The 26,453-nt window shown below is 47.5% G+C and overlaps 1 protein-coding gene across 5 annotated transcripts in view; it reads left to right on the top strand.

Moving 5' to 3' along the window:
- The window catches only part of l3mbtl1 (L3MBTL histone methyl-lysine binding protein 1), a 147,462-nt gene that overhangs the window by 83,068 nt on the left and 37,941 nt on the right, over positions 1–26,453 (top strand). For all 5 annotated transcript variants that reach the window (XM_072515027.1, XM_072515024.1, XM_072515026.1 and 2 more), the window contains 3 exons: positions 4,067–4,181; positions 19,044–19,138; positions 22,730–22,834. In XM_072515027.1, the coding sequence (XP_072371128.1) occupies positions 4,067–4,181; positions 19,044–19,138; positions 22,730–22,834 (315 nt within the window). The remainder of the gene's footprint in view (positions 1–4,066; positions 4,182–19,043; positions 19,139–22,729; positions 22,835–26,453) is intronic.

The following is a 26,453-nucleotide window of genomic DNA, read 5'->3' as shown; positions in this document are numbered from 1 at the left end:
TAAAAAAAACAAAAAAAAACAAAGAGATTTGCTTGCCAGAATTGCATTGTGAGATCATGGCAAGTTTTTGCGTCCACTGATTTCAACGGATGGAAAGTCCTACAGGGTACTCTGACCTCCACAACCAAATTCCTGACACGTACACATGTGCCCAGAGCATAAATTTGTAAAATCTATCCCATAATGTGCTCCACTCTAAGGTTGTCTTGTTGTTATGCATATATTTCATAGCTGCCATTCTGATTCTTGTTCAGGTACTGACAAACATCTCCTGCAGACGTTTTCTGTGCTTTCCCCACCTCATATGATAGCAACTGCACTAATATATTCTGTTAGCTGGCTTTATCTGAGAAATTCAGTCGTAATCATTTACATAATTGTCACTGCACAGAGAAGAGAAAATAACTTACATTTTTGGATGGTTTCCAGAGTATTCTGATTTCTTAGAAAACTCCTGTTAATAAATTTAAAGTGACATTCATGCCATAATCTAGTTCGTAATAATCTACAAAGGGAGCCAATTTATGTTTTTAAAAAAAAAATTAATTTTACTCTCTTTTTTCACATTTTCATCATATTTTCAATAACAAATAATTAACAGTAACAACAAATACAATGTCAATCCCCTAGCCAACAATCCCCGTCAACCCACCCACCCTCAAACATCTCCCAACATTTTGAATACAAAACACCAACAAAAAAGAATCATCGTTAATTTATACATTCCCAACCATCCCCCCAATGTTCAATGTCATCCAATTCATGAAAATGCATGATGAACAAGGTCGATGAGTTGTAGAACCCTTCCATCCTCCCCCTCAACTCGAACTTTACTTTCTTGAGTGTTAGGAAGTCCAGCAGGTTCCCCCCGCCACGCCGAGGCACAGGGCGGAGAAGACGACCTCCACCCCAACAGAATCCACCTTCAAGCAATCAGCGAGGTGAAGGCTAAAACATCTGCCTCCGCACCCGCCTCCAGCACCGTCCGATCTGACACCCCGAATATGGTTTCTAGGGGACCTGACTCGAGTCTCACATACGCCACCTTTGAGATTACCCTAAAGACCTCCCTCCAATACCGCTCCAGTTTTGGGCAAGACCAAAACATATGAACATGATTTTGCCCCCCCCCCCCACAGCGTTCACAAACATCCCCCACCCCCTCAAAAAGTCAGCTCACCCTCGCCCTTGTGAGGTGCGCCCTATACATCGCCTTCAACTGTATCAGCCCCAACCTCGCGCATGACGTTGACGCATTCACTCTTCATAGCTCCTCACACCACAACCTCTCCTCCATGCCCTCCCCCAACTCTTCCTCCCACTTTGCCTTAATCCCATCCAGTGATACCTTATTCTTTCCCAGAATAACCCCATAAATCGGCGACACCATCCATTTCTCCAATCCGCCCGCTGTCAATATCTCTTCCAACAGTGTGGGGGCCGGTGCAATTGGAAAGTTCGATACTTTCTTCCTGGCAAAATGTCGGACCTGCATATATCTAAACATCACTCCTTGCCCCAACCCATATTTCTCCCCCAGCCCCTCCAATTTCGCAAACAGGCCTCCCAGAAACAATTTCTTTAATGCCCTAACTCCCCTCTCCTCCCAACTCTGAAAATTCCCAACCCACCTCCCAGGTTCAAATCTATGATTCCCTTGAATCGGCATTTCCCTTGACCCCGAAGAGCCAATTAATGGTGTCCACTGAATTGTCAGGCCACAAAGAAACTGAACACTATTGTGTAGAGTGACATGAAAGCAGTAACTCGGAGAAGTTCTAAACCAATTTGCAATCTAAACTGGACCAAGTACAAAAGTCGTGGCACACATTGGTGCCAGTGATATAGGTAGAATGAGGGGTGAGGTCTTGCATCAAGAATTTAGGGAGCTAGGCAGTAGACTAAAGAACGGGACCTCAAATATTGTAATCTCTCGATTGGAAATAGGAAAATAGGGCAGATGAATGCATGGCTCAAGAATTGTTGCAGGAGGGAGGGGTTTAAATTCCTGGACCATTGGGATCATTCTGGCACCTGTACAAGTGGACGGTCTGCACTTGAACCAGAATGGGACAAACATCCTTGCAGGTGGGTTTGCCAGTGCTGTTGGGAAAGATTTAAACTAGTTCGGCAAGGGGAGGTGACACAGAGTGTTAATGCAACAGGGACACAACGTGCTGAGTTTTATGGGAGTAAGGCGAGGCTGGATGGCCTCTACTTTAAAGCTAGGAGTACCATAGGTAAGGCATGAGTTAAGGGCGTGTATTGACAACTAGAGTTGTGATATTGTTGTTATCACAGAGACGTGGTTGAGGGAGGGGCAGGATTGGCAGCTCAACATTTCAAGGAATAGGATCTTCAAGCAGGACAGGGGAAGGGGCAAAAGAGAAGGTGGTGTATTATTAATTAAGGAGTCTGTTACTGCAGTGAGGAGGGACAATATATTGGAATTTCTCCCAATGAGGCTTTGTGGGTAGAGCTTAGGAATAAAAAGGGGGCAGTCACAGTGCTGGGTGTGTATTATTGACCACCAATTAGTTAGCGGGCAATAGGGGAGCAGATATGTAGACAGTTCACTGAGGCATGTAAAAACAATAATAGAGTAATTATATTTGGAGATTTCAACTTCCCCAACATTAATTGGGATAGCCACACTGTAAAGGGTTGAGAGGGAGCAGATTTCATGGGCTGCACAGTGGCACAGTTGTTAGCACTGCTGCCTCACAGTGCCAGGGACCCAGGTTCAATTTCCACCTTGGGTCACTGTCTGTGTGGAGTTTGTACGTTCTCACTGTATCTGCGTGGGTTTCCTCCGGGTGCTCCGGTTTCCACCCACAGTCCAAAGATGTGCAGGTTAGGTGAATTGGCCATGATAAATTACTCCTTAGTATTCAAAAGGTTAGGTGAGGTTATTGGGTTATGGGGGTGGAGTGTTCTTTGAGAGGGTTGGTGCAGACTCGATGGGCTGAATGGCCTCCTTCTGCATGGTGGTGATTCTATGATTCTAAATATATTCAAGAGGGCTTTTTATATCTACATGTCGAAGGTGCAACAGGAGATGGTGCAGTGCTGGACCTAGATCTGAGGAACAAATCCAGACAGGTGGTCGAGGTAGCAGTGGGGGAGCATTTTAGTGATACTGACTACAACACTGTACGTTTTTAATTTGCCATGGAAAAGGAAAAATATGGTCTGCAAAAAAAGAATGGGAAGGCTGATTTTATTGAAATAAGGCAGGATATGGCCAAAGTTGATTGGGAACAGCTACTTCGGCGTAACTCCCATCAGAACAATGTAGGGCGTTGAAAATGGAATTGGTGGGAATACAGGTCCAATATGGTTCCTTGAGGATGAAATGTAGGAGCAACAAGTCCAGAGAACCCCTTGGATGTCTAGGAATATTCAGGACTGGATAGGAAGGAAAAGAGAGGATTTTAATAGGTGCAAAGGGAGAAAATCTACAGAGGCCCTTGTGGCGTTTGGAAAATGCAAGGGAGATGGTTGTGCGGGGGGGGGGGGGGACCGACCAAAAGAGCATTTAGGAGAGCAAAGAGAGGGCATGAAAAAACATTGGCATGTAAGACTTGGAAAAATCCCAAGATATTCTATAAGTATATTAAGTGGAAGAGGATAACTAGGAAAAGAGTAAGGCCCATTAGGGACCAAGGGATCAATCTGTGCGTGGACTAGAGGACATTGGTAGGGTGTAAAACGAGTACTTCACATCTGTCTTCACTTTGGAGAAGGAGGATGTCGATGCAGAATTCAGACAGGTGGACTGTGAGGTTCTTGAACAGTTTGACAGTGAACTGTCTGAGTATTTTTTAACCCATTTCATCGTTGTACTTCACCTGTTGTGACACGACTTCCTAAGGGAGGTCTCACCTCGGCTTGGCTTCATTGTGTTTTTCGTACAAATCCGGGGCTAACTCCTGAATTATAAGTCACACCTTTGTCAACATAAGCATCTTATGGCATGTATTAATGTAAAAAATATATCTGCATTCTGATCATCAAATTTACCAAATATGCCAAAATCTAAATCTGACTTTTCTTTGAATTCCAGGACAAGAGAAAAGAAGACTTAAAAAATATCAGAGATCACTGCACGATTGATAACAGTCTCATGGATTTCACACAAAGCCGACTTAATGAACCCAGTTACACAGTTAGTGGAGCGAGTATGTTCTGAGTTTCGATGACCCGTGTCCCTTCAAAACAAATGAACCCAATTGAGGAAAAATGCAAAATAGTTTATTTTATGTTTACCCTTTTCGCCTTCTTACAAGTCGTTATTCCTTGTTTACCTAGTCCAATGTTACTCAATTCTGGTAGAACCCTCCGAAGTACTACCAGACAAAACTCCAGGCAGTAATTCAATTGTCATAACAAAGCGGACCATAGATCCCTCAGCTGTCTCCTCAACTGCTTTAACAAGTCAAAATGTGCATAAGATTTAGCATGAGAACAAAACAGGTGAGAACAATTTGCATTTCTCAAGCACATTTGATGTAGACAAATATCCTTCAGAGGCATCAATCTACAATAATGGATCCTGAACAAAAGAAGGAGAAAATTACTAATAATTTGGTCAAAGAGATTGGTGCTAAGGAGTCTTGAAGGAGGAGAGGTACGTGGAGAGATTTAGGAAGGGAATGCCAGATGGGGTGCAACAATTTGGGGCTTTGCTGGGGCAGAGGGGGCAGGTTCTGAGGGTAATGGCCGGGGGTGGGTAACGACTGGGGGTGGGTGTGCAGATGGGACCAGAGGGAAGATGGGAGGTGTACATGCGGGAGCAGGGGCTCGCATGCAGGCCATGGCCAACGTGTAGCCCGTTGGGCCTCTTTGAGCACGGGGGTACCCACCATGCTAACATGACCGCACTTTACCCCCTATGGACAATGAATTTCGGTATCCAGCCAGGCATGGTTGTCGTCATCCTCGTCGTTGCAGCCCTGGCGGTCGCACTGAGGCTGTACGAGCAGGAGCAGTCATGCAAATCGGGTGGTGGGCGGTGGCTGCACTGGGGGCCCTGGCCAGTGCCCACCTCCAGCATCTGTGCCCCCTACCAGCAATTTCCCCTCCTCCCACTCACCCAGCGTACCCTCTGCTCCCAGCCCATCCCTCGCATCCTGCAGATAGAGCACCTAGGCAGGTTGGAACGTTAGAGTATGGAGGTGTTTATTGGGATATATACATGTGCCCTAGCCCCTAACACTATCCTAGCCACTGCACCCGTGCCAGCTTAAATGGTGTTGAGCTTTCTGACCTTATGGGCCGTAATGCTCTGTCTGACTCCCCAGGCAGTACATCAGGAGTGGCGGTGGCCTGCTACGAAACCCATCCTGTGACTTTGGTTCCCTTTGGCAGCCGTCCTCTGGAGTGACATAGCCTGGAGCGGCCCGGCAGTCGTTCGGATATCCCAGGTGGTGTGGTGCCACCCAGTTCTGCCTGCTGCCCATCGGATACGGCAGGGACAGGAAGGGGGATTCAGAGGCGCTGCGGTGTTCTGCACCTCCCCTGCGATAGTCACTGGCACTGGTTCCTGCACCTTCTGCTTCCTCAGGGTGCCCGATGGCCTCCAGGCTACTCCTTGGGTTAGGGGTGCGGCCGAAACGAGCTCCGAGGTCTCCCGCACCTCCTGCGCTGCCTGTCACAGAGGCCTGCTCTCGTCTCGACCAGGGTCTGAATGCTTGCGGCCATGGGGAACAGGAAGCACCCGTGCCATAGGGACATCGCAATCCATCATGGGCTCACGTGCTTCCTCCCGCCGACCTCCGCCTTGGCGACTGCACGCTCTCCGGTCCCACTGACCAGGTCCAACGCCCTCGTCAGCGGCGGTGAGGGGCCGCAGGCCTGGCGGCACCCTCCAGTGGGCTCTCTCTGCGGTTGCGGCCGGCTTTGTCCTCGGGGACATTTAATGCACCGTGTGAGACACTCAGATGCGGGGAGCACAGGAGGCTGCCCACCATGACCAGTGTGAGCTGGGCAGTGGGCCATGGTGGGCGGCATGGTTGTTGAAATGTGGTGCGGGGTGGGGTGTGGGTGGCCTTTCAGCATCCACCCTGTCAAGTCCCCTCAGAATCTTATATGTTTCAATAAGATCACTTCCCATTCTTCTAAACCCCAATGGACACAGGCTCAATCTGTCCAACCTTCCCTCATAGGATGACCCCCACATCCCAGAAATCAGTCGCATGAGCTAACAAACGTGCTGTTGAGGTCCACGTTCTGTTCTTGCCATTTCTCCTGGAGCTGTCTAAATGCAAACACCATATCAGAGGCTCCTTGGCCCTTTCTGCCACCGCACTGACTCATTAGCAGCTGATCCTTGTTGAGGTGCTGCACTAAGCAGTTCAGAAGGCCTCTGGCAAAGATTTTGCCAGCAATGTAGAAGAATGGCATTCATCTAACATTGTCGGAAGATTGGCAAGTGCATTTCCAATTGTAGAGGTGGTGCTGCTCTTTTTAGCCTTAGTTTTATTAGCTCTGATTATGTCACCTTTGTTCACGAGTCGCCGGGTATCTTTCTGATACCGCCACGTGGTTCAAGCTCGAGTTATGATTAATAAGTCAGCACACCGCTTAGTAAGATTGAAATCAACGGTCATTTATTATGTACAGCAATCAGTACTTACACAATAATCCTACTATCTATATCAAAACCTACCACTACTGGCCAATACTTAACTTTAGGAAGGGCCCACCAGGTCAGGGAAACAAATGGTTTATCGAATTGGATCTGGCCTGCAGGATTCAAAAGGCTGATACGGGTCGATGGCTAGGAATCTCTATCGGGTAGCGATCGCTGGAGTCAGACTTACTGTTTCTGGTCAGTGTTCTTGCGAAGGTTGCGAGCAGGAGAAGAAGGGAGAGAGAGAGCGATCTGAACTTGGCCCCTCAATTTATAGGGCCCAGGGGCTTTCCGCCTCTCGGGGCGACCCTTGACCCTGAGTCCCAAGTGATTGGACTTGTTCCCAATCACTGGGTTCGATATGCTCCAATAATGGGGCGATTCCTCGATCGGGGGGTGGTTGTTCACCTGTCTTTGTTTCGGCCACTGCAGGCGCCGAGAAGTCTGGCCCGGCATTCAATTTGCTAATATGTTGCAATTGTTCCCGGGGATAGCCGATTAACCTGCAGATGTCTGGGTTGATGTGCTGCTAATAGTCGTAGGTATCGATCTGGGCCGACTTCCCCAGGGCCGAATACGCTATTCTGTCTGCAGCTGTCCGTTTGTGTCCTGCTGGCTGCTTTTCCCATCAGCCTTTTCGGTTAGCCATTTTAAATCGGGTTTTGGCCAAATTAATCGGGAATCAGCCATTTTAGGTGGCTACAGTCCCTCCTTGTGATCCTAACGCGAAGCGTGAAGGATCACATAAATTTTGTCCTTTCCGTTCCCTGACCGGGGGACACACCTCCTACATGGCCACTACTCTGACCCTAGCTATGCACAAAAATTTACCTAAACAATTCTTGAGGGCGCTATGTCAGGCAGGGGCATGCATCTACAAAATAAAAACTTGGAACCTCTAATTTTACCTAAATACACTCATCAAGCATTGCGTCATCCTATCTCTCTAAAACATACAACAACAATCATAACATTCCATATACTCTTTCCTGGCTTGGCAGTCAAGCTCAGGATCATACATTTTTTGTTCATGACACGATTTGTACATCTTTTATTTACAGAAAAACGCAAGTGCATGTTTTATTATTCTGGTCTCATAGGCCGCGGGGGTCTGGGGTCTGGTCATACCCGAATATAGGGGATCGGATCCGATATACCGGGGTTCGAGCGCGGTACGCTCTCCTCCATTTGCGGAGGCGCATAGTCTGCACTGCACAGCAGAGTATTGCCAACGCTAACAGTGCTTCAATGACGTACGACAGGGAATACCAAGTTATGAACTTGGCACACCAGGATAATGCAGCGTGGCTGGTGACTGGGGCCTCGGTACTGCGGGGCAGTAAAACATTAACGGCAGGGGGGTTTGGAGTAATGGGGTCCGCGTTCCCGCGCAACCAAATGTTTGTCATAAAAATTTTGATCACGATGAAAGTAGTCCTCATGGCTGTCCTCTTACTTTTCTTTGTGTTCTGTTTTCCTCCGGTCCTGGAGCTTCTGGAGTTCTGTAAAACAAGCATAGTATCTGTAACTACCTTGGTATAATATCCGGTATGTTAGTGTGTCTGTCCTTTTTGGGGCCAATTAAACCCTTATAATTGGTCACTATATGTGACTCCCCCCCCCCATTATTTTTTTTTCAAAACAAATGTTAGGACACGGCACACTTCCCAATGGTGAACCAGTGCTAAGTTTATCATCCAAATGTTCCTGGATGTAAATAGCATGAGGCAGCAACCCAAGGGTCGCCTAAATAAATAAAATTGTTTTGAAAGGAAAAGGTAGAATGAGGTGCGTATGGGCCGCGACAGGTAAGATTTGGATGGAGTCCCCGGGTAGGACAGCTACCAATACCGTATGTCCCCTACCCAAGCGTTTTTGACCAGCGGGGGGGTTCCCAGGCAGGGCGGGTCTCACGCCGTTTCTCCACTGCCTGAGCAACCGACAAGAACGGGCAAAAATGTAGTCATCATGGTGGGGTTGCTGCTGTGATTCTACCGTCAAATCAGATCGGGCATCTGGCACTTGAACCAGTACCAGCTGAAAAGCTAGTGCTGTGCTTCTACCCTCGAATGAGAACGGGCGTCTGGTACCTGAACAGGTATCAGCTAAAGTGTCTGCAGACAAGCTAGTTCCACTGAACAGGCGTCCGGTCTGCTGACCAGGTATCTGCAGATAAGCTAGTTCCGCTGAACAAGCGTCTGGTCTGTTGACCAGGTATCTGTGGACAAGTTGGTACCGCTGAACAAGCGTCTGGCGGTGGGGGTGTTGGAAAGAGCTAAAAGGTTTCAGGTGAATGGGTGTGTGACGGTGAGAAAAATTCTCCTGTCGGACGAACAACACTTAAACAAACATACAAACAACGTAAAACATCCTTCAGGTTCCATCAGGAAGGACAACACTTTTCCCCAAGTGTCTCCTTTAAATCATCATGTGGACACCTCAGTTCTCTGTTGCGAACGGGGTCGCAAAGGGGTTGGCGGATTGGGGGTCTGACTCGAGGTCGTCCCCTTCTCCCGGGTGCCAAATTCTGGAGTGAATTAATGTTGAGAGGGCTGCGTGGTATGAGTTGGGGTTGCTTTCGTCGTTGCGGACGAGTCTGTAGGAGTTGTCGCGGTGCCAATGGCGTTCGTCAAGTTGTGTGGGGACAAAGTCGGGGTCATCCGTGTGGTTCGGTGGTCGGTGGTGTGGTTTGTTTAAGAAAGTGATGAGGAAGGGATCACTGGAGTCGAACTCGGAGTCGCTGGGTGTGGGACCAGGATAGTAGGGAGGCGTGCTGTGGCTGTCGTCAGAGTCACAGTCGCTGTCTCTGCTGCTGCAGTCTGTGGGCGTTCTGGGGCGGAGTGTAAATTTTGAGGGTGGGGTCGGGGGCGAGTCCGTGTCTGGGCTGGACGTGGTGGGGGTTGGTGTGGTCACGTTGGCTGTGGGCGGGGTTTGGTTTGCTGCGTCAAGCATGACGTGGTGGGCGTGGTTTGACTGTGCTCCATAAGCCTTTAGCTGGTTTATGTGAAACCACGCAGTCTTACCATTTTGGTATTTGATTTTGTATACCGATGGGCTTACTTTATCCGTAATGGAGTACGGACCCGAGTATTTCGGAGACAGAAATGTGCTGGGGTTATACACAGACACCATCACTTGTTGTCCTATATTATACTCCGTTGCATGTACTGCCTTATCAAAACAGGCCTTGCTCTGTTTCTTTTTAGTGCCCAGTTTAACAGCGGCTGCTAACTGAGCCGTTTTTACATTTATAAGTAATTGTTCAACGCCTTTCTCATGGGTGAGGGCCGTAACTTCAGGGCTGGTCAGGTCTAAACCCAACAAGTACTCTGTCCCTTTCATGGGGCGTCCGGTCATGAGGGTGTAACCAGTGGAGGTGGAAACAGTGTTACGCAAAAACATCAGCGCAAAGGGGAGGTCAGAATCCCAAGTGGTGTTGTTCTGCTGGACCATTTTTCTAAGGGTGGTTTTTAGGGTCCGATTCATGCGCTCTACTATACCACTCGACTGTGGGTGGTACGCAATGTGAAATTTTTGGCTTATGCCAAATATCGTGAGGACGTTCTGCATGACCCGTCCAGTAAAGTGAGAACCTTGGTCCGATTCAATACTGCGGGGGAGTCCCCATCTTGTAAAGATGTGGTGGGTTAGGATTTTGGCTGTGGTTTTCGCGGTGTTGGTGCGGGCTGGAAATGCTTCCACCCACTTTGTGAAAGTGTCTATGACCACCAGAACAAAACTGCAAGGGGGCAATGGACCTATAAAATCGATCTGGAGGTTAGTCCAGGGGCCGTTAACGGGTGAGGTGTGGCTGAGTTGTGCCTTTTTGGCATATCTATCTGGGTTGTTCTGTGCGCAGATGAGGCAATTCTCAATGTAATGGGATACATCCTCTTTGAGATTTGGCCACCAACAAAGCTGTTTGAGGTGGGCTGCGGTGGGATCGATTCCCTGGTGTCCATGACCATCATGGAATAAACATCCTGCTTCGGAACTACATAAAGGGTGTCTCTCAACGCCACACCATCATGTGTGGTTATCATATTTCTGTACCTCTCGTATGAGGTTGGAAACTTCCCTTTCACGATCTCAGTGAGAGAGCTATCCTGCTTCTGGGCCTCTACTAGATCTTCAATCCTAGTCTGCGTGACCTGAACTGCACTCACTGGCGCATTCACTGGGGCGCTTTCGGGGGGCTTCCAAAAATACCCATGCCTGGATCCTGCTTTTGCCAGCGCGTCGGCTTTTACATTTCATGGGGGGGAGGAACGATGGTGGCTGCGGACTTTTATAATGCCAAAAGTCCTGTTCTTGGCTTTTTTCAGAATATGGCGGAGTAATGGGGCTGAGGGGAGGGGTTTCCCATCCGCAGAAACAAATCCTCTTGTTTCCCAGAGGGGTAGAAATTCGGTGAGGCTGTTGCAAACGTATAGACTGTCTGAATATATGTCTGCTGGGCTGGGGAAGGAATCTGGGTGCTCTATAATGTAAGCGATGGCCGCAAGCTCTGCTGCCTGCGCGCCTAAGTGTCCGGGTAATTTTAATGCGATTTCCTCGAGGGCGCGTCCCTGCGCGTCCTCCACATAAATCCCACAACCTGTTATGCGTTGCCCATCCAGGACTGTGGAAGATCCATCCACATAGATCCTAATGGGATCACACGTGTCCGGGTGAGGGGGCTTTTGAGATGGAGTGGCTAGTTTTCTGTGGGGTGTTTTCGCGATAAAGGGGCCTGTATTATGGTGGGGCGAGATGATTTCACACTCATGGGGGGTTCCGGGGTACTGTAGATTGTCCACTAAGTAGGTGTGTGTTTTGGTCCGTTTGACTGTGATGTCCCGTCCTTGTAAGAGAAGGGTCCACCTAGCAGCGCGGATTTGGCTGACGGTACCGCCTTTAAGTCGTCCGTCTAGTAAATGTTGGGTGGGGGTGTGCTCGGTCAAAATGGTGGTGGGGTTCAGTCCGGTAATATATGAAAAGTACTGGACTGCCCAGAAAACTGCGAGCAGGTGCCTCTCACAGGCTGAGAATCCCTGCTCCACAGCATCTAAAATTCGGGAGGCATAAGCCATGGGTCTTAGCTGGTCATGCCGTTCCTGCAGGAGCACGGCTGAAAGGGTGCCGGCTGTGGTTGCTACCTCTATTGCGTAAGGGGAAAACGGGTCTGGAACTTGTAGTGCGGGGGCGGCTATGAGCGCCTGTTTTAATGATTCCACAGCATCCGTATGTTGCGGAAGCCACTCCCAGGGGGCTCCTTTCTTTAGGAGCTCTGAGAGGGGCGCTGCCTTGCTGGCGAAACCGTCAATGTGGTTTCGGCAGTAGCCAACCAGTCCTAAAAACGACCGGAGGGCTGAAACGTTTTGGGGAAGGGGCAATTTAGCGATCGAGTCAATTCTTTTGTGCTCGATCTCGCGTTTGCCGTGTGTGATGATAGTACCCAAATGTACCACCTTTTCTTCCAATATCTGGGCCTTTTTGGGGTTGACTTTACAGCCAATGGAATGTAGTAATTCCAGGAGTTCGGACAGAAGCTCAATGTGCTCTTCTTTTGTGTCTGTCTGCAGTAGTAGATCGTCTACATACTGTACCAGACATTCGGGGCGAGAATATTTCGCTAGTCCCTTTGCCAGCTGTCGGTGGAAAATGGAGGGAGAGTTGTGGAAGCCTTGTGGCAGGCATGTCCACGTGTATTGCTGCGCTCGGAAAGTGAAGGCAAATTTCTACTGGCACGCCTTTGCCAATGGAATGGACCAGAATCCGTTACTGATGTCCAAAACCGTGAAATATCGGGCATGGAGACCCTGTTTGAGCATGGTCCCGGGACTTGTTGCAACGGTGGGGGCTGCTACGGGGGGTGACTTTATTGAGTTCCCGATAATATATGGTCAAGCGCCATGATCCGTCGGGCTTCCTTACTGGCCAAATCGGGGCATTATTAGTTGAGGCTACCGATCTTAGGATGCCCTGCTCTAATAAACTTTCTACAACCTTGAGGATTTCTCCCTCTGCTTCTAGGGGGAATCCGTATTGCTTTTGGGGTCTAGGGTCCCGTCCTGTTATTTGTTCGGAACCGGTCATCCGTCCACAGTCGTGTTTGTGGGTCGTGAATGCTGCCCTGTTTTTTTGCAGGACTGCCCTAACCTGTCGGTCTGTGCTAAGTGTGGTGGGGTTGAACCAAAACTCGCCTACTGCGCTAATTTTGTTCATATAATCCCCTATATTGAGCGTTGCGGGGGCTCTAGCGGATTTCGCCATCTTCCAGACACATTGGTTGACTGGATCGAAAGAGAGGTGGTGAGAATTCATGAAGTCGATCCCCAAAATGTGCTCTGCTGTTGGGGGCAGGTCGACTAACACTACGGGGTGTTTTGTGTTAATGGTTCCGATTTGGATGGGTACAGGGGGTGTCCCTGCTGTGAGTGGCCTGTGAAGCCGCTGAGGGTGATAGTGGCTGCGATGGGCCACGTGTCCTTACCAAGGGTGGAGGAATTTAAGGTTGTGCGGGACCCTCCTGTGTCCCAGAGAAGCTCGATCGGCTGTCCCCTAACCTTTGCTGCGACTATGGGTCGTCCTGACCTATCCCAAACGGTATCGCAGACCCAGCTGGGGGAGCCTGTACACCGTCAGTCCATTCCGGTCAAGTCTGTCTGATCGGACTGGGCGCTAACGCTATGTATGGGCTCTGCCTTTTTCTTATTGAGAGTGCCTGTCTGTTGGGCTCTCTGTGGCTTTTTAGGGGCCTTGCATTCTTTGGCAAAATGTCCCAATTGTCCGCAATTGTAGCATTCTCGCGGTTTTGCTGGGGGGCTGCTCTTTCCCTCGTTTACCCAGCCGGGGTTGTGAAGAGTGGTTCTTACTGCCTGCAAGTCTGCGGCGGCTTGTTTTTCCTCGGGGGTTCTAGCTGCGGGTTTACAGTGAGCCGCTTGTTCCCAAACGCGGGACAATCTTTTGACCACCCACTTCTCATTATGAGCCTCCTCCGAGGGGGTCATAATTACTACAGGCATTCTGTCCTGCTTCCGTGGCATGGGAGATAAGGGTGCGGGTCCATTTGGCCATATTGTCTGCGGACAAATGGGCACGGTCTACGTTTCCGAAAACGGCTTCAAAGTGAATCCACAAGCGTCCTGCGAATGCTGTGGGGTGTTCAGACTTTTTCTGTCTGCACTTATTTAGGCCATCTACGGGGTCGCCCCGGTTATACCCGATCGCATCCAGGATCGCGGTATGCATTTCTGCAAGGGTGCATCCTCCTACATTCTGTGGGTCGGGAAGGGCTGCTGCAACCGATGGGTCTAAGCTGAGGACCGTGAGCTTTACCTGCTCTTTCTCATCCAGGCCGTACAAGGTCGCCTGGTGTTTGACGGTGGCAAAGAAATGGTGTGGGTCTGAAGCGGGGAGGAACGGTGTGATTTTAGCACACACGTCCTGTAATTGGGTCACTGTGAGGGGGGTGGAATATAAGACTTCCGCCTCGTCTGCTGCAGCTGTGCGGTGGGTTGTTACAGGGTTCATGGGAGCCTGTATTACCTGCTGTGTGGGGGGTGGGGGTGCTTTCCTCCTTTGGGGCTTTCCCTGCGCACATGTTCCCTGAACATATCTCTGCGCTGTCTCCTGCAATTCTTCCCAATCAGGGCCGTCTTCCTGTTCTAAACTTTCCTCAAAGGTGTCTTGGAATCCCTTTTGGACAGAAAGCATTGATTGCAGGTCTGCAATTTGCTTTCGGCACTTCACATGGTCTAAGGTACTCTGCCTTTGTTCCGTGGTTGCAGCGTGGAGCGTTCTCAAGGCAGCCTTGAGATCACTACATTGCTTCTGTAGCGTCTCCACCTGCTTCTCTGTCTCTTTCTTAACCAGGACTGCACGCTACGTGTCCTGATATCCCTTCTCATACTGGGATTGAAAACTGCTTAAATGCGCCAGACAAGACTGGTGACCCCGTTTGGCGTCAGCCACCTCTTCATCCTTGGCTTCTAACTGCCTTTTCAATGCCAGGTTCTCTTTTTCCATCTCGCATACATCGATTTTACTCATTCGATGTATGCCTTCTATTTATTTTTGGAGCGTCCTGACGACCTCCTCTGTGCCTCGCAATTGTGCCATGCAGGACACGATTGCCATTGGCTTGCGTGCTTTTGCTAAGCTTTTCTTATGAATTTCACTCATGTTCTCCCACCAAGTATGCCCTATACTTCCCGGACCTGAGTCTTCATTATTACAGAAACCGCTCCACACGGGCCATCCTTTGCCCTGTAGAAATTTCCGAATTTCTGCTTCCCAAAGGGAACACTGTCCCACTTTAATGCTGCTGATCGCAAATTGCGACCGCAAATTCTTCGGAGTTCATGAGGCGTTGCATTGCTTGCATGGCCATCTCTCTTATCTGCTTTCTACGTTCAAATTTGGAACAGGGGGCTAAGGTGGTGTCGTAGATGCGGGTACGGCTTGCACTAATTTCCGAAAATACAGACTTCCGACAGTTTTGACGCAACAAAATCTATCAGTGTTACCTTATAACCCTGTTAGTTACGCATGCATACACACTTCCGAATTGTGAATTATTAACCAGAACCGCTTGAACCCTTGTGGTTTTTTTTGTTTTTGTTTCCGATTGGATTCTTATTCAAATTTCTGGGGTTCTCCCGGAGTGGTTTTCCGCTTCTATCTCGGGTCCCAGCGGAGTCGCCAATTATGTTGCTCTTTTTAGCCTTAGTTTTATTAGCTCTGATTATGTCATCTTTGCTCACGAGTCGCCAGGTATCTTTCTGATACTGCCACGTGGTTCAAGCTTGAGTTATGATTAATAAGTCAGCACACCGCTTAGTAAGATTGAAATCAACGGTCATTTATTATGTACAGCAATCAATGCTTACACAATAATCCTACTATCTATATCAAAATCTACCACTACTGGCCAATACTTAACTTTTGGGGATGGCCCACCAGGTCAGGGAAACAAATGGTTTATCGAATTGGATCGGGCCGGCGGGATTCAAAAGGCTGATACGGGTCGATGGCTAGGAATCTCTATCGGGTAGCGATCGCTGGAGTCAGACTTACTGTTTCTGGTTGGTGTTCTTGCAAAGGTTGCGAGCAGGAGAAGAAGGGAGAGAGAGATCTGAACTTGGCCCCTCAATTTATAGGGCCGAGGGGCTTCCCGCCTCTTGGGGCAGCCCTTGACCCTGAGTCCCAAGTGATTGGACTTGTTCCCAATCACTGGGTTCGATATGCTCCAATAATGGGGCGATTCCTCGATCGGGGGGTGGTCGTTCACCTGTCTTTGTTTCGGCCACTGCAGGCGCCGAGAGGTCTGGCCCGGCATTCAATTGCTAATATGTTGCAATTGTTCCCGGGGATAGCCGATTAACCTGCAGATGTCTGTGTTGATGTGCTGCTAATAGTCGTAGGTATCGATCTGGGCCGACTTCCCCAGGGCCGAATACGCTATTCTGTCTGCAGCTGTCCGTTTGTGTCCTGTTGGCTGCTTTTCCCATCAGCTTTTTCGGTTCGCCATTTTAATTCGGGTTTTGGCCAAATTAATCGGGAATCAGCCATTTTAGGTGGCTACAGTGGACAAAGGGGGCATCTTTGTATTCTGGCAGAATAATTCATTGCTCTCCCTTCAATGAGTCTCTTGTTTAGGCATTGGCCTGCAGCCTTGTAGCTGGGGCAGCATCCATTCATGGAGCATTGCCACTGGACAGGTGTTTGATAGTTTTTGTTGTTTCTAACAATGTGGGAGTGTCATCAAGAGATCAGTTGATGGCAACCTATTGATTGCATCATCGTTGATGGATGAAGGCCAGTTGACAATGTGGTTAAAGTGTTCTGCCCATCTTTCCAGAACTTGGGCATTTTCTGTGAGAGTTTTGATCCGCAGATACTGAGGATTGGTGATGAACTAGTGGCATGGGAGTCATAGGTGGATTTCAGAGCCCGTCTTTCTGGTCTGAATATGACTGAAGTTTGTCTGCTTTCCTGATGCTAACGGGAGGTGGGATCAGGGACATCTAGAGCAGTGGAGTACACCATACTGCTGACGATTGTCCAGTCATCCTCAATGCAGTGAGAGTCAATTTTGACTATACACAGGTGACTCTCACGTATCTCTGAGAGAGCTTCTATCGTGACTACCTAGTTGAGCAGACATTGAGACACTTCATGCTCTGCGGGCATTTAGAAGAGTAGATCTTGATGTTTCGCTTTGAAATTATAAAGCGGTTAGATTGATCTCACCCACCCAGTCTGCTGGAACCCAGTGTTTGTATGCCACAGTAGACAAATTGCTAAGCTGCTGGGGTAGGAACACTGACTACCTGACCGCCTGACTTGGTTCGGCCTGTCCAGCAAAGTGGTTTACAGGGCGAGGCCACTGTCGCATGCCAACAACTACTTTGAGCCACAGGAAAGAGCTGGATGAAGGTGAGGTACGACACAGAATGAGCCACTCCATAGAGTGTGTTGAGCCTGCCTGTGAGAGGTGTTACCCTTCCTTACAGCCCTTAGACCACCTCCTTCAGCGGAGCTGGAACTCACATCCTTTTAAATCATAGATACGAGTGCTATCATTTTAAGTAACCTCCTTTCCTCACTAGGATTTATAAAATTATGGGCTGTGCTATAAAATCTTTAGATCTGGGGCCCATAAACTTTCAGTGACCAGAAAGAGAGGTGGTGTTTTATGGTCTGGTAAACATCAGTACAGTCAACAGTAAATTACATTGAGTTACTCTGGGTAGCAGTGCAAGTAGAATCAGGCACTCCTCCAGTTTGCTACAATTGGCAACGTAAATAATAGAGTGCCTGTGGAATGATCTCCAATCATTGTGTGTCAACACAGTCCATTTTCGTTGCATCTGGGCCCGAGTCAGAATTTCTCTCAAATAAGAAAAGATGCATGGAGCAAATAAAAAATGTGGGGCAGAGTTGTTGTACTTTCTCAAAGCTCAAGTGTGAAATTGTCCCAATGGGAAATGGCGGCGGGTCAGAGAGAGGGAGATTTAAAAAAGGGCAGCACGGTAGCATTGTGGATAGCACAATTGTTTCACAGCTCCAGGGTTCCAGGTTCAATTCCGGCTTGGGTCACTGTCTGTGCGGAGTCTGCACATCCTCCCCGTGTGTGCGTGGGTTTTCTCCGGGTGCTCCGGTTTCCTCCCACAGTCCAAAGATGTGCAGGTTAGGTGGATTGGCCATGATAAATTGCACTTAGTATCCAAAATTGCCCTTAGTGTTGGGTGGGGTTACTGGGTTATTGGGATAGGGTGGAGATGTTGACCTTGGGTGGGGTGCTCTTTCCAAGAGCCGGTGCAGACTCTATGGGCCGAATGGCCTCCTTCTGCACTGTAAATTCTATGATCTATGATCTGTGATCTATGATCTATAAAATATTGGTAAAACAATGTGCTGACATAATCTAGATGGTGAACGAATTTCAGGATAGCTACCATAGTGCAGCACTGTCATATTGTTCCAGAAAGATGAAGAACTCAGAAGTGGTGTTAACTCCACAAGCCTTGGGTGATATTTTGTTCTGGTCTCAACTAGCTCCCATATTTGCACTGATAGCTTTTACAGTGTAGACATTATTCTTAGAGTGAATTGACCCTGGATTAAGTTCATAGTTTAACGGAATTTAATATATGGCATTCAATTATAACCTAATAAATTCCCGTACTACTACACCATTGATCTTGTGGCTCAGTGGGTAGAGTCCCTACCTCTGAGCCAGAAGATCTGGGTTCGAGTCCCACCCCAGGGCTTGATGGCCAAGGGAGGTATGTTCATAATGCCAACCTGCAATTCCTTCCACATGTACCAATGACTGGTGGTAAGAGCGGGAGAGACTCTTGGTCAGCCACGCTTGATGTGGAGTGGTGCCCCTAAAGCTATAAGCTTCTGGCGAAAGACTAGCTACCTGTTCCGGGAATTGCTAGCTGTGGAAACAGACAAAAGTTTGCCTTAGCACACCACTAGATGCAAGGAGAGAATTTGAAAATTGGAATACTACATGCACCATTAAGCAGTATGTTTGGATATTCTTTTGGAATTCAGAAAAATAAATGTTTCTCTGTCTAAAAGTAAAGTGAGTGTTATGTTCTGTGTTGTGGCCGTGGTAAAGATGCACATCTAGTTCTTTAATGAGTAAGATAGTTTATTAGCAAAATGAACACATGAAAAGATAACTAACGAACTTCAATACAAACGGTAACTAATAAGTGAATTCTCTTGGAGCTACTTCTAATGCGACTGTCCTCTAGTACGACTCACTACCAACTGCTGATCTGTGGAGTCACATGGCGGATCTCTATCCTCCACCTGCTGGTCGGCAGTCATATAGATCCAACTATATACATTGCTATGCATATCACCACAGTGAGAACCCTTAAATTTTTAGTGTATTTGCTTTCAGCTGCTTCTGTGATTGGAAAGAACAAGATTTGGTCTTGGGCATCATACTTAGAAGATGAAAAGGCTGTTGCTGCTCCTGTCAAGCTCTTTCGAGAGGTAATAATAATTTACATTTCTTGTTAAAAAAAATGGTTATTGGCCTCAGTATTGTCCAAAATACAAAATGTTTTATTTTATAAATTTAGAGTACCCAATTATTTATTTTTTTCCAATTAAGTGGCAATTTAGTGTGGCCAATCCACCTAACCTGCACATCTTTGGGTTGTGGGGGTGAAACCCATGCAAACACGGGGAGAAAGTGCAAACTCCACACGGACAGTGATCTAGGGCCAGGATTCGAACCCGGGTCCTTAGCGCCGCAGTCCCAGTGCTAACCACTGCGCTGCCATGCTGCCCCCCTTTTAAAATAAATTTAGAGTACCCAATTATTTACCGAAATACGAAATTTGATCAAAATGACTCGATATCTGTATAGAATGGACTGACTCACCTTTCTCCCAGGCATTTTGGTCACCATCACCAAATATGTGTAAGAGTGTTTTGGAAGGTAACTGGAGGGAAGGAAATGAGAGGTGCCCCCCTCCCCCCAAAAAAATCAATAGCAAACTTGTCTTTGGCCTTGTTTTATCAGCCTTCAACAATCCCCTTAAGGGGGAATTGTTTTGCTGAATTCTGCTCAGAGTGATTCGATGGTGCTTATTCAGCAAGGATGCTGTATGTATGGATAGATTGGGGGCTGGTTTAGCTCAGCTGGCTAGACAGCTGGTTCATGATGCAGCGTGAGGCCGGCAGCGTGGGTTCAATTCCCATACCGGTTGAGGTTATTCATGAAGGCCCCATCTCCTCAACCTTGCCCACCTGAGGTGTGGTGATCCTCAGGTTAAACCACCAGCAGTCAACTGTCCCCCCTCAAAGGGGAAAGCAACCTATGGTCATCTGGGACCATGGTGACTTTACCTTTTAGGATATCAGTATTACATTATGTCTGTCAAATGACAATGATTTAGATATATTAGAGCTGTAAGTCAGTGAATCACAGTTAACTTCAGCAATATTTTTGGAGATTGATTATTTAACATGCATTATTCACAGAAATTACACAGAGAATACCTAAGTTGCAATTTAAAGTTAATTGCAATAAATAGTTGTCCTATTTGCAACTTTATCATTGGGCAGAAAAATAGGGATAGTAAGCAGGTAGCTAATTTTACATTCAACCTAATTTTAATTTTTATTGAAATCAATGGAATAGAAAAAGGTGGCGTGGGTATGTAAAACAATGTAATGATTCGATAACACTCATATTTTGCCCAAATATGTAAGTGTAAGTTTTCCCCAGTCATTTGTTGGCCACACGAATAGCGATAAACAGAGAAAAAGTGAACTTTAGTCGCAGCACCATATGGGTAGCAGCTCCTGTATCATTTCCTGTATGATTCAATTTCTCATTGCAAAAGAAAATCTGGTGGGGTGTAAACTGAACCTCCTTTTTGCTATACTTCCTTCTGCACTGCCGTCAAAGTTACATTTTTCCCTAAAGCGTTTCTGATTACTTGACTAACTTTCTATTCAAATATTGACCTCATACATTAAAGCAGGTATGCCCCCATGTGTTTCCTGAGCTCGTACTTTACCAGCATTGTGCCATTTATTTGGCTGCCTCAGATCCTGACCCAGCACATGTAGTTCAGTTTGAAAACACTTTCGCCTGAGACTGAACTAACTGCAAAGGAACCATTAATCTCACAAAGCTAAAGACAGCAACATCTTCCCTAGCTAAAGATAGACCCAGTGTCTATGTGCATTCCGTAAGCAGGTCTGGAATTTAATTCTTACTTTGCTGCTGTCATCTGTCCCACAAGACCAGGAGACTGGTGCAGGTACTGCAGAAGCAGAATCACCAAAATAGAAAATAAATCTCCTTTTGGTGGCATTTTATTAAGAGAACAAAGATGAAAGAACAAAGCTAACCAACATAATTTTGTATCTTATAAGGCAGAACTAGTTATCAGCATGCAAGACTGGTGTCGTGAATGGGCAAGTTTAGTGGTGCGTCTGAGAGTTTAGCAAAGAGGTGCATGTAAATACTGCGCATTGCTGGCCAGGGCTGTGCCACGTGAGTGACTTTCCCACGTTTGGGTCAGATTGTAAATCAAAAATGGACAACATTATCTCCCAAAAACATATTTATCATTGTCTGTTTAAGACTCTGGTTAAATGGCAACAAGAGATAAGGCTGAAGATCTTGCCCTGAACAGCCTCGCGATCCCCCCAACAGCTCCATGATTTCCCCCCTGAGCCCGAGGAACTTGCCATGGCTGCTGTGGAACTACAGTTCCCGGCAGACTACAGCCTCTCTAAGGTCGTTTGCACAAGCGCCGGCCAGTTTGTCTTCTATCATTTCTTCTGCTGGAGAACAGCGCTGCGTGCATTGCGCAGAAGAAAAGGCCTCAAAGGGCCGAAGTCTCAGCCGACTGGCACAAAACTACAGGAAGGTGACCTGAACAGGAGCACGATTACAGAAGAGGTAGCCACAGCGGGGGATAGGAGAAAGGTTCCAGAAGTAAAGTTAGAGAAAACTGCAAAGGCAACAGACTTCAAGCAAAGTGGACTTCAAAGAAGCCATGAAGACCTGAGGAAGCAGCTGAATGTTGGTGACTCCTTACTGTGGGCCAGTGGTGTTCTGCCTGTTATGGCAAAAGATCTGAAAGTGTACTTGGGTGTGCGTACAGATGAGGAGAGTGCACCAAAGGGTGTTAAGTATGCTAAGGGTAGGTTGACTGTCCTTGGATGGCACATACAAATGTTAATTGACTATAATTGGGAAAAGCAAATACCCCAGCAGCTTCAAGGGTATTCAGACATTACCTTTTTACTATTTGTCCATAAGAGAGCTCAGATATGCAGGGGATCTCTATAGACATCTGCACAAAAGATCGGTCAGTAAGGCACCGACCTACGGGGTTGTATATTGTGCTGTAAATAAAAACTTTATTTCTTCATTTCACAAAGTGTGGACTCCCAGGCCGGGATTCTCTGAGCCTGCACCGGGTCGGAGAATTGCCGGTCACACTGGAAATTCCCGCCATGCCACTCCGATGCCGGGACGCAATTCTTTGGCGAACGGAGAATCGGCGGTAGTCGACGAGGCACCGGTCGGGGGTTGTTGAAAAAGGCCCCCACGGTGATTCTCCGTGGTTGACCCGCCGAATTCCGCGTGGTTCCAATCTGGTACCACCCAGCGGGAGCATGGACCTGCGGCCGTCCTGGTTGGGGGGGGGGGGGGGGGATCTGACTGCGGGGGGGGGGCCTGCACGACGACCAGGCCTGCGATCGGGGGAACCGATCGACGGGCAGGCGCAATTTGGAGGGGGCCTACCTCCTTCTGCGCGGGCCCGCTGTGTGTCTCTGCCATGTTGCGCGGCGCAGGCGTGAAAACGGCCACCACGCGTATGCGCGAACCTGCCCCGGCAATGCAGGGGTGCGTATCGGCGCCGGAGCAGTGCGCAGCACATGGGCACCATGCTGGGCCAAGAGGCCAGTTGATGCCAGCGTGCAACACTCCGGTGTTTACTCCGGCGTCAACACTTGGCCGGGATTTGGGAGAATCCCGGCCCCCGTGTCCTTATTAAAATGGTAATGCATTGTACTATTCTATAATGTGACTACAACTTTCTTTTTTAACAGTATCAGTCATTCCCACAGAATAAAAATGGTTTCAGAGCTGACATGAAATTAGAAGGTATTGATCCTACACATCCATCGATGTACTTCGTACTCACCGTGTTTGAGGTACAGAAAGCTTCACTTTATTTTTAATATACATGTATTGATTTTAAAAAAATAATTTAGAGTACCCAATTCATTTTTTCCGATTAAGGAACAATTTAGCGTGGCCAACCCACCTACCTTGCATATCTTTTTGGGTTGTGGGGGCGAAACCCACGCAAACATGTGAAGAATGTGCAAACTCCACACGGACAGTCACCCAGAGCCGGGATCGAACCTGGGACCTCGGACCTTGAGACAGCGGTGCTAACCACTGCACCACCGTGCTGCCCCTTACATGTATTGATTTAACTAACAAAGTTGAGTAACTGATACATTGGAAGAACAGGATCAGGATATAAATAATGAGGAAGCGAGCAGAAAATTTGTCAGTTTCTGAAAAAACATTTTGCATAGTACCCATCTAAAACGTATCAGATTTGAATATGGTAATTGGCTTTTAGTTTTAGATAATTACCTGTTGATTTTGTTTGATAAATGAGCCTCCTGCCAAAGATCCAATTGAGGATTGTTGAAATTAAAACTCAAATTGGAAAAGCACAATAGATTTGTGCATCTATATGTACTAGAACACAAGCATGTGACAACAGTGTAGGTAATAGTATTTACTTTATTAGTGCTTGAATATTGCATTTTTTTGTGACAGATGCTAACAATTGTTTTTGCAGCGAGCTACAGTGAACAGGTATGGAACAGCAAATGGAGGAATGTGTTTGAGCAATTCACACAGGGTGGTGTGGAGATGTGTGAGTTAGAATATACAATGATTTGTGTCATTCAGATGAGACCCTAACTGCCGTGGACTACAGAAAATATAACCTTTATACCTTTCTGATTCATGTCTTGGTTGGTTTCTTGTCCTATAACAAATATGAAATTTGTACATGAATGTGAACATTCATGGGCATTTTTCTCAGCCGCGTGTTGTTCATTGGCGGCGGAATACTATCTTCCTGCCGAATGCCAATGGGATTTCCCATTGCAACCACCCCAGGCTGCCGCGGAAACCGCTGGCGGGGGTGTGTTGCCGGCGAGAAAATTGAATTGCAATGTCCGGAGAATTATGACCCATATTTTGACTTGTGCAAACTGCTTTTCGCTGCATCCTACATTAAACCTGTCTATCGCTTCATCTTTAAAACTCTTCCTGAATCTCAATGTTTTGTTAAAGCTGCAGGTGGGCTGGTTTAGCTCAGTGGGCTAGACAGCTGGTCTGTAATGCAGAACCAGGCCAGCAGCGCGGGTTCAATTCCCGCACCGGCTTACCCGAACAGGCGCCGGAATGTGGCGACTAGAGGCTTTTCACAGTAACTTCATACTTGTGACAATAAAAGATTATTATTAGATGAACTTACTTCAACATCCTGAGGGTCACCATCGACCAGACGCTAAACTGGACTAGCCCTATACATACTGTGACTACAAAAGACGGTTAGCGGAAAAGGATTCTGACTCCCCAAAGCCTGTCAACTATCTACACGGCACAAGTCAGGAGTGTGGCCTAATACTCTCCACTTGCCCTGATGAGTTCAGCTCTAAATACCCTCGAAGTTCGACACCATCTGAGATAAAGCAGCACACATGATTTGCATCCCATCCACTACCTTAAACATTCACTCTCTCCACCACTGATGAAAGTTACAGCAGAATACCGTCTACAAGATGCGTTGCAGCAAGTTACCAAGGTTTCTTCAACTGCTCTGTTCAAACCTGTGACCTCTACCACCTAGAAGGACAAGGGCAGTAGACATATGGGAACATGACCACCTACAAAGTGCCCTCCAAGCCACACACCGTCCTGACTTGAAACTTTATCGCCGTTCCTTGATTGTTGCAGGAGCACAAGAAATAGGAGCATGAGTAGACGACATGGGCAATTGAACCTGCTGCACCATTCAAAATGATCATGACTGACCTTGGGCTTCAGCTCCATTTTCTTGCCCACTCTCCATAATTCCTTAATTCCCTGAGAGACTAAAAGTATGTCTATCCTGGACATAAATGTATTCAATGATGGCGCATCCGCAACCCTCTGGGGATGAAAATTTCAAAGATTCATAACCTTGTAAGTGAAATAATTTCTCCTCATCTCAGTCCTAAATGATTGGTTCCTGCACATTTCTGGAATTCCCTCCCTCAGGGCACAGGAGGTATTCCTACACCGCATAGACTGCAGCGGTTCATGAAGGCGGCTCATCACCCCCTTCTCGATGGCAATTAGGGAGGGCAATAAGTGCTGACCGAGCCAATGAAGCCCGCACCCCATGACTGAATAAACTTTTAAAAAACTTCATTGTTTCCATTTTGGATTCCATCCATTCCTTTTATTTTGTTCTGTCTGTCAGATACCTGCAACATTTCCTGTACCGACGATGCTATACAGCGGTAGCTGTTGTTTTGAGTGAAGACCACAAGTTCACTCACTAATGGAACCTGGAAGTTCAGAATGGTTACGTACTCTGATCCACTCCTTGCTTATTTGTGGAGCGAACCCACTTGCCATAACAGGGAACAGGCAACCACAGGAGAAAGGGTCACGTTTCCAAATGCTGATCCCACGTGAAGGACAAGCCATGGAAATCGTGTGCAGGGGAGCGAGTTAAAGGCCTGGCGTCTGGAAAAACTGGAGAAAAAACGACTTGGAATCATAAAAAGATTGAACATGGAATGAGTGGAAACTCTTTCCGTTGAGAAACATTCCTGCTTTGTGATTCAAGCGTTCAAGCAGTTTATGATGCCCTGTAGCCTAGGGAAGCCAGTAATGTGGGGAAATACCAGTGCTTTTTCATCCTGCTTGACAGCCACTACAGAGAACCTAAACACCTCACAAATGCAACATCACTGCTGTCAGATTGTTGTATTATCACCAGAAGCAGTTTTGAAGAAACCCTGAGGCAGAAAGGTTTCAAGCCACAGAGCTCTCAATGGCCACAAGCAGTGCAGTGCATGTGTTAATGTTGGGCTCCAATTGTCACACAAATAGGTGACATTCTTCCTGCATACACTCAGCCACCTTACACATTGCTTCTCTGTGAGGCTGAGGTGTGAAGTTCTCTTTCTGCAGATTCACGCTACAATGCCTCCTTTGCCCACTTCTTGCAGCTTGAGCAGGTGTGTGCTGTCTTCCCGGATGCTGCTGCTCCTCCTCCTGACTCGGCAGCCTCAGGAGAAGCTCAGCAGAATTCCCACGTTCACCAGTTGAGAACAGGAAAATCCCATGAAATAATTCTTGCCTGCCACAGAATTCACTCCATAGAAGTATCCCACGGACAACCACTTGCCACACCATCTAAAAATGTAGCCTCAAAGCACCCATGAAACAACTAACCAGAGATTTGATAGAGGTGGGATCTTCTTTAAATTCAGCTTCGGACTATTGCCGATCAGTCCTCCGTGCAGTTTTCTGAGAAGGTCAAAAACCAAGAAATTCCCACCATTACCCTTTCTCCAAACCATGCTCCTTAATAAAGTCATTCTCCAACTCTGGCTTCGTAAAATATTGTTCCCTCCCCTTCAAAGTCACCCAGAGTTTGGCCGGGTACAACACCCCAAATCGAATCTGTTCCAAAAGAGCACCGCTTTGGCCTGGTTAAACGCTGCCTGCCACTTGAACAGGTCGGTC

The sequence above is a fragment of the Scyliorhinus torazame genome, chromosome 8, assembly GCF_047496885.1.
Source record: "Scyliorhinus torazame isolate Kashiwa2021f chromosome 8, sScyTor2.1, whole genome shotgun sequence".
In the NCBI taxonomy this organism is placed as follows: domain Eukaryota; kingdom Metazoa; phylum Chordata; class Chondrichthyes; order Carcharhiniformes; family Scyliorhinidae; genus Scyliorhinus; species Scyliorhinus torazame.
Note: the sequence above shows the minus strand (reverse complement) of the source record. Positions and strands in the feature narration are given on the sequence as shown.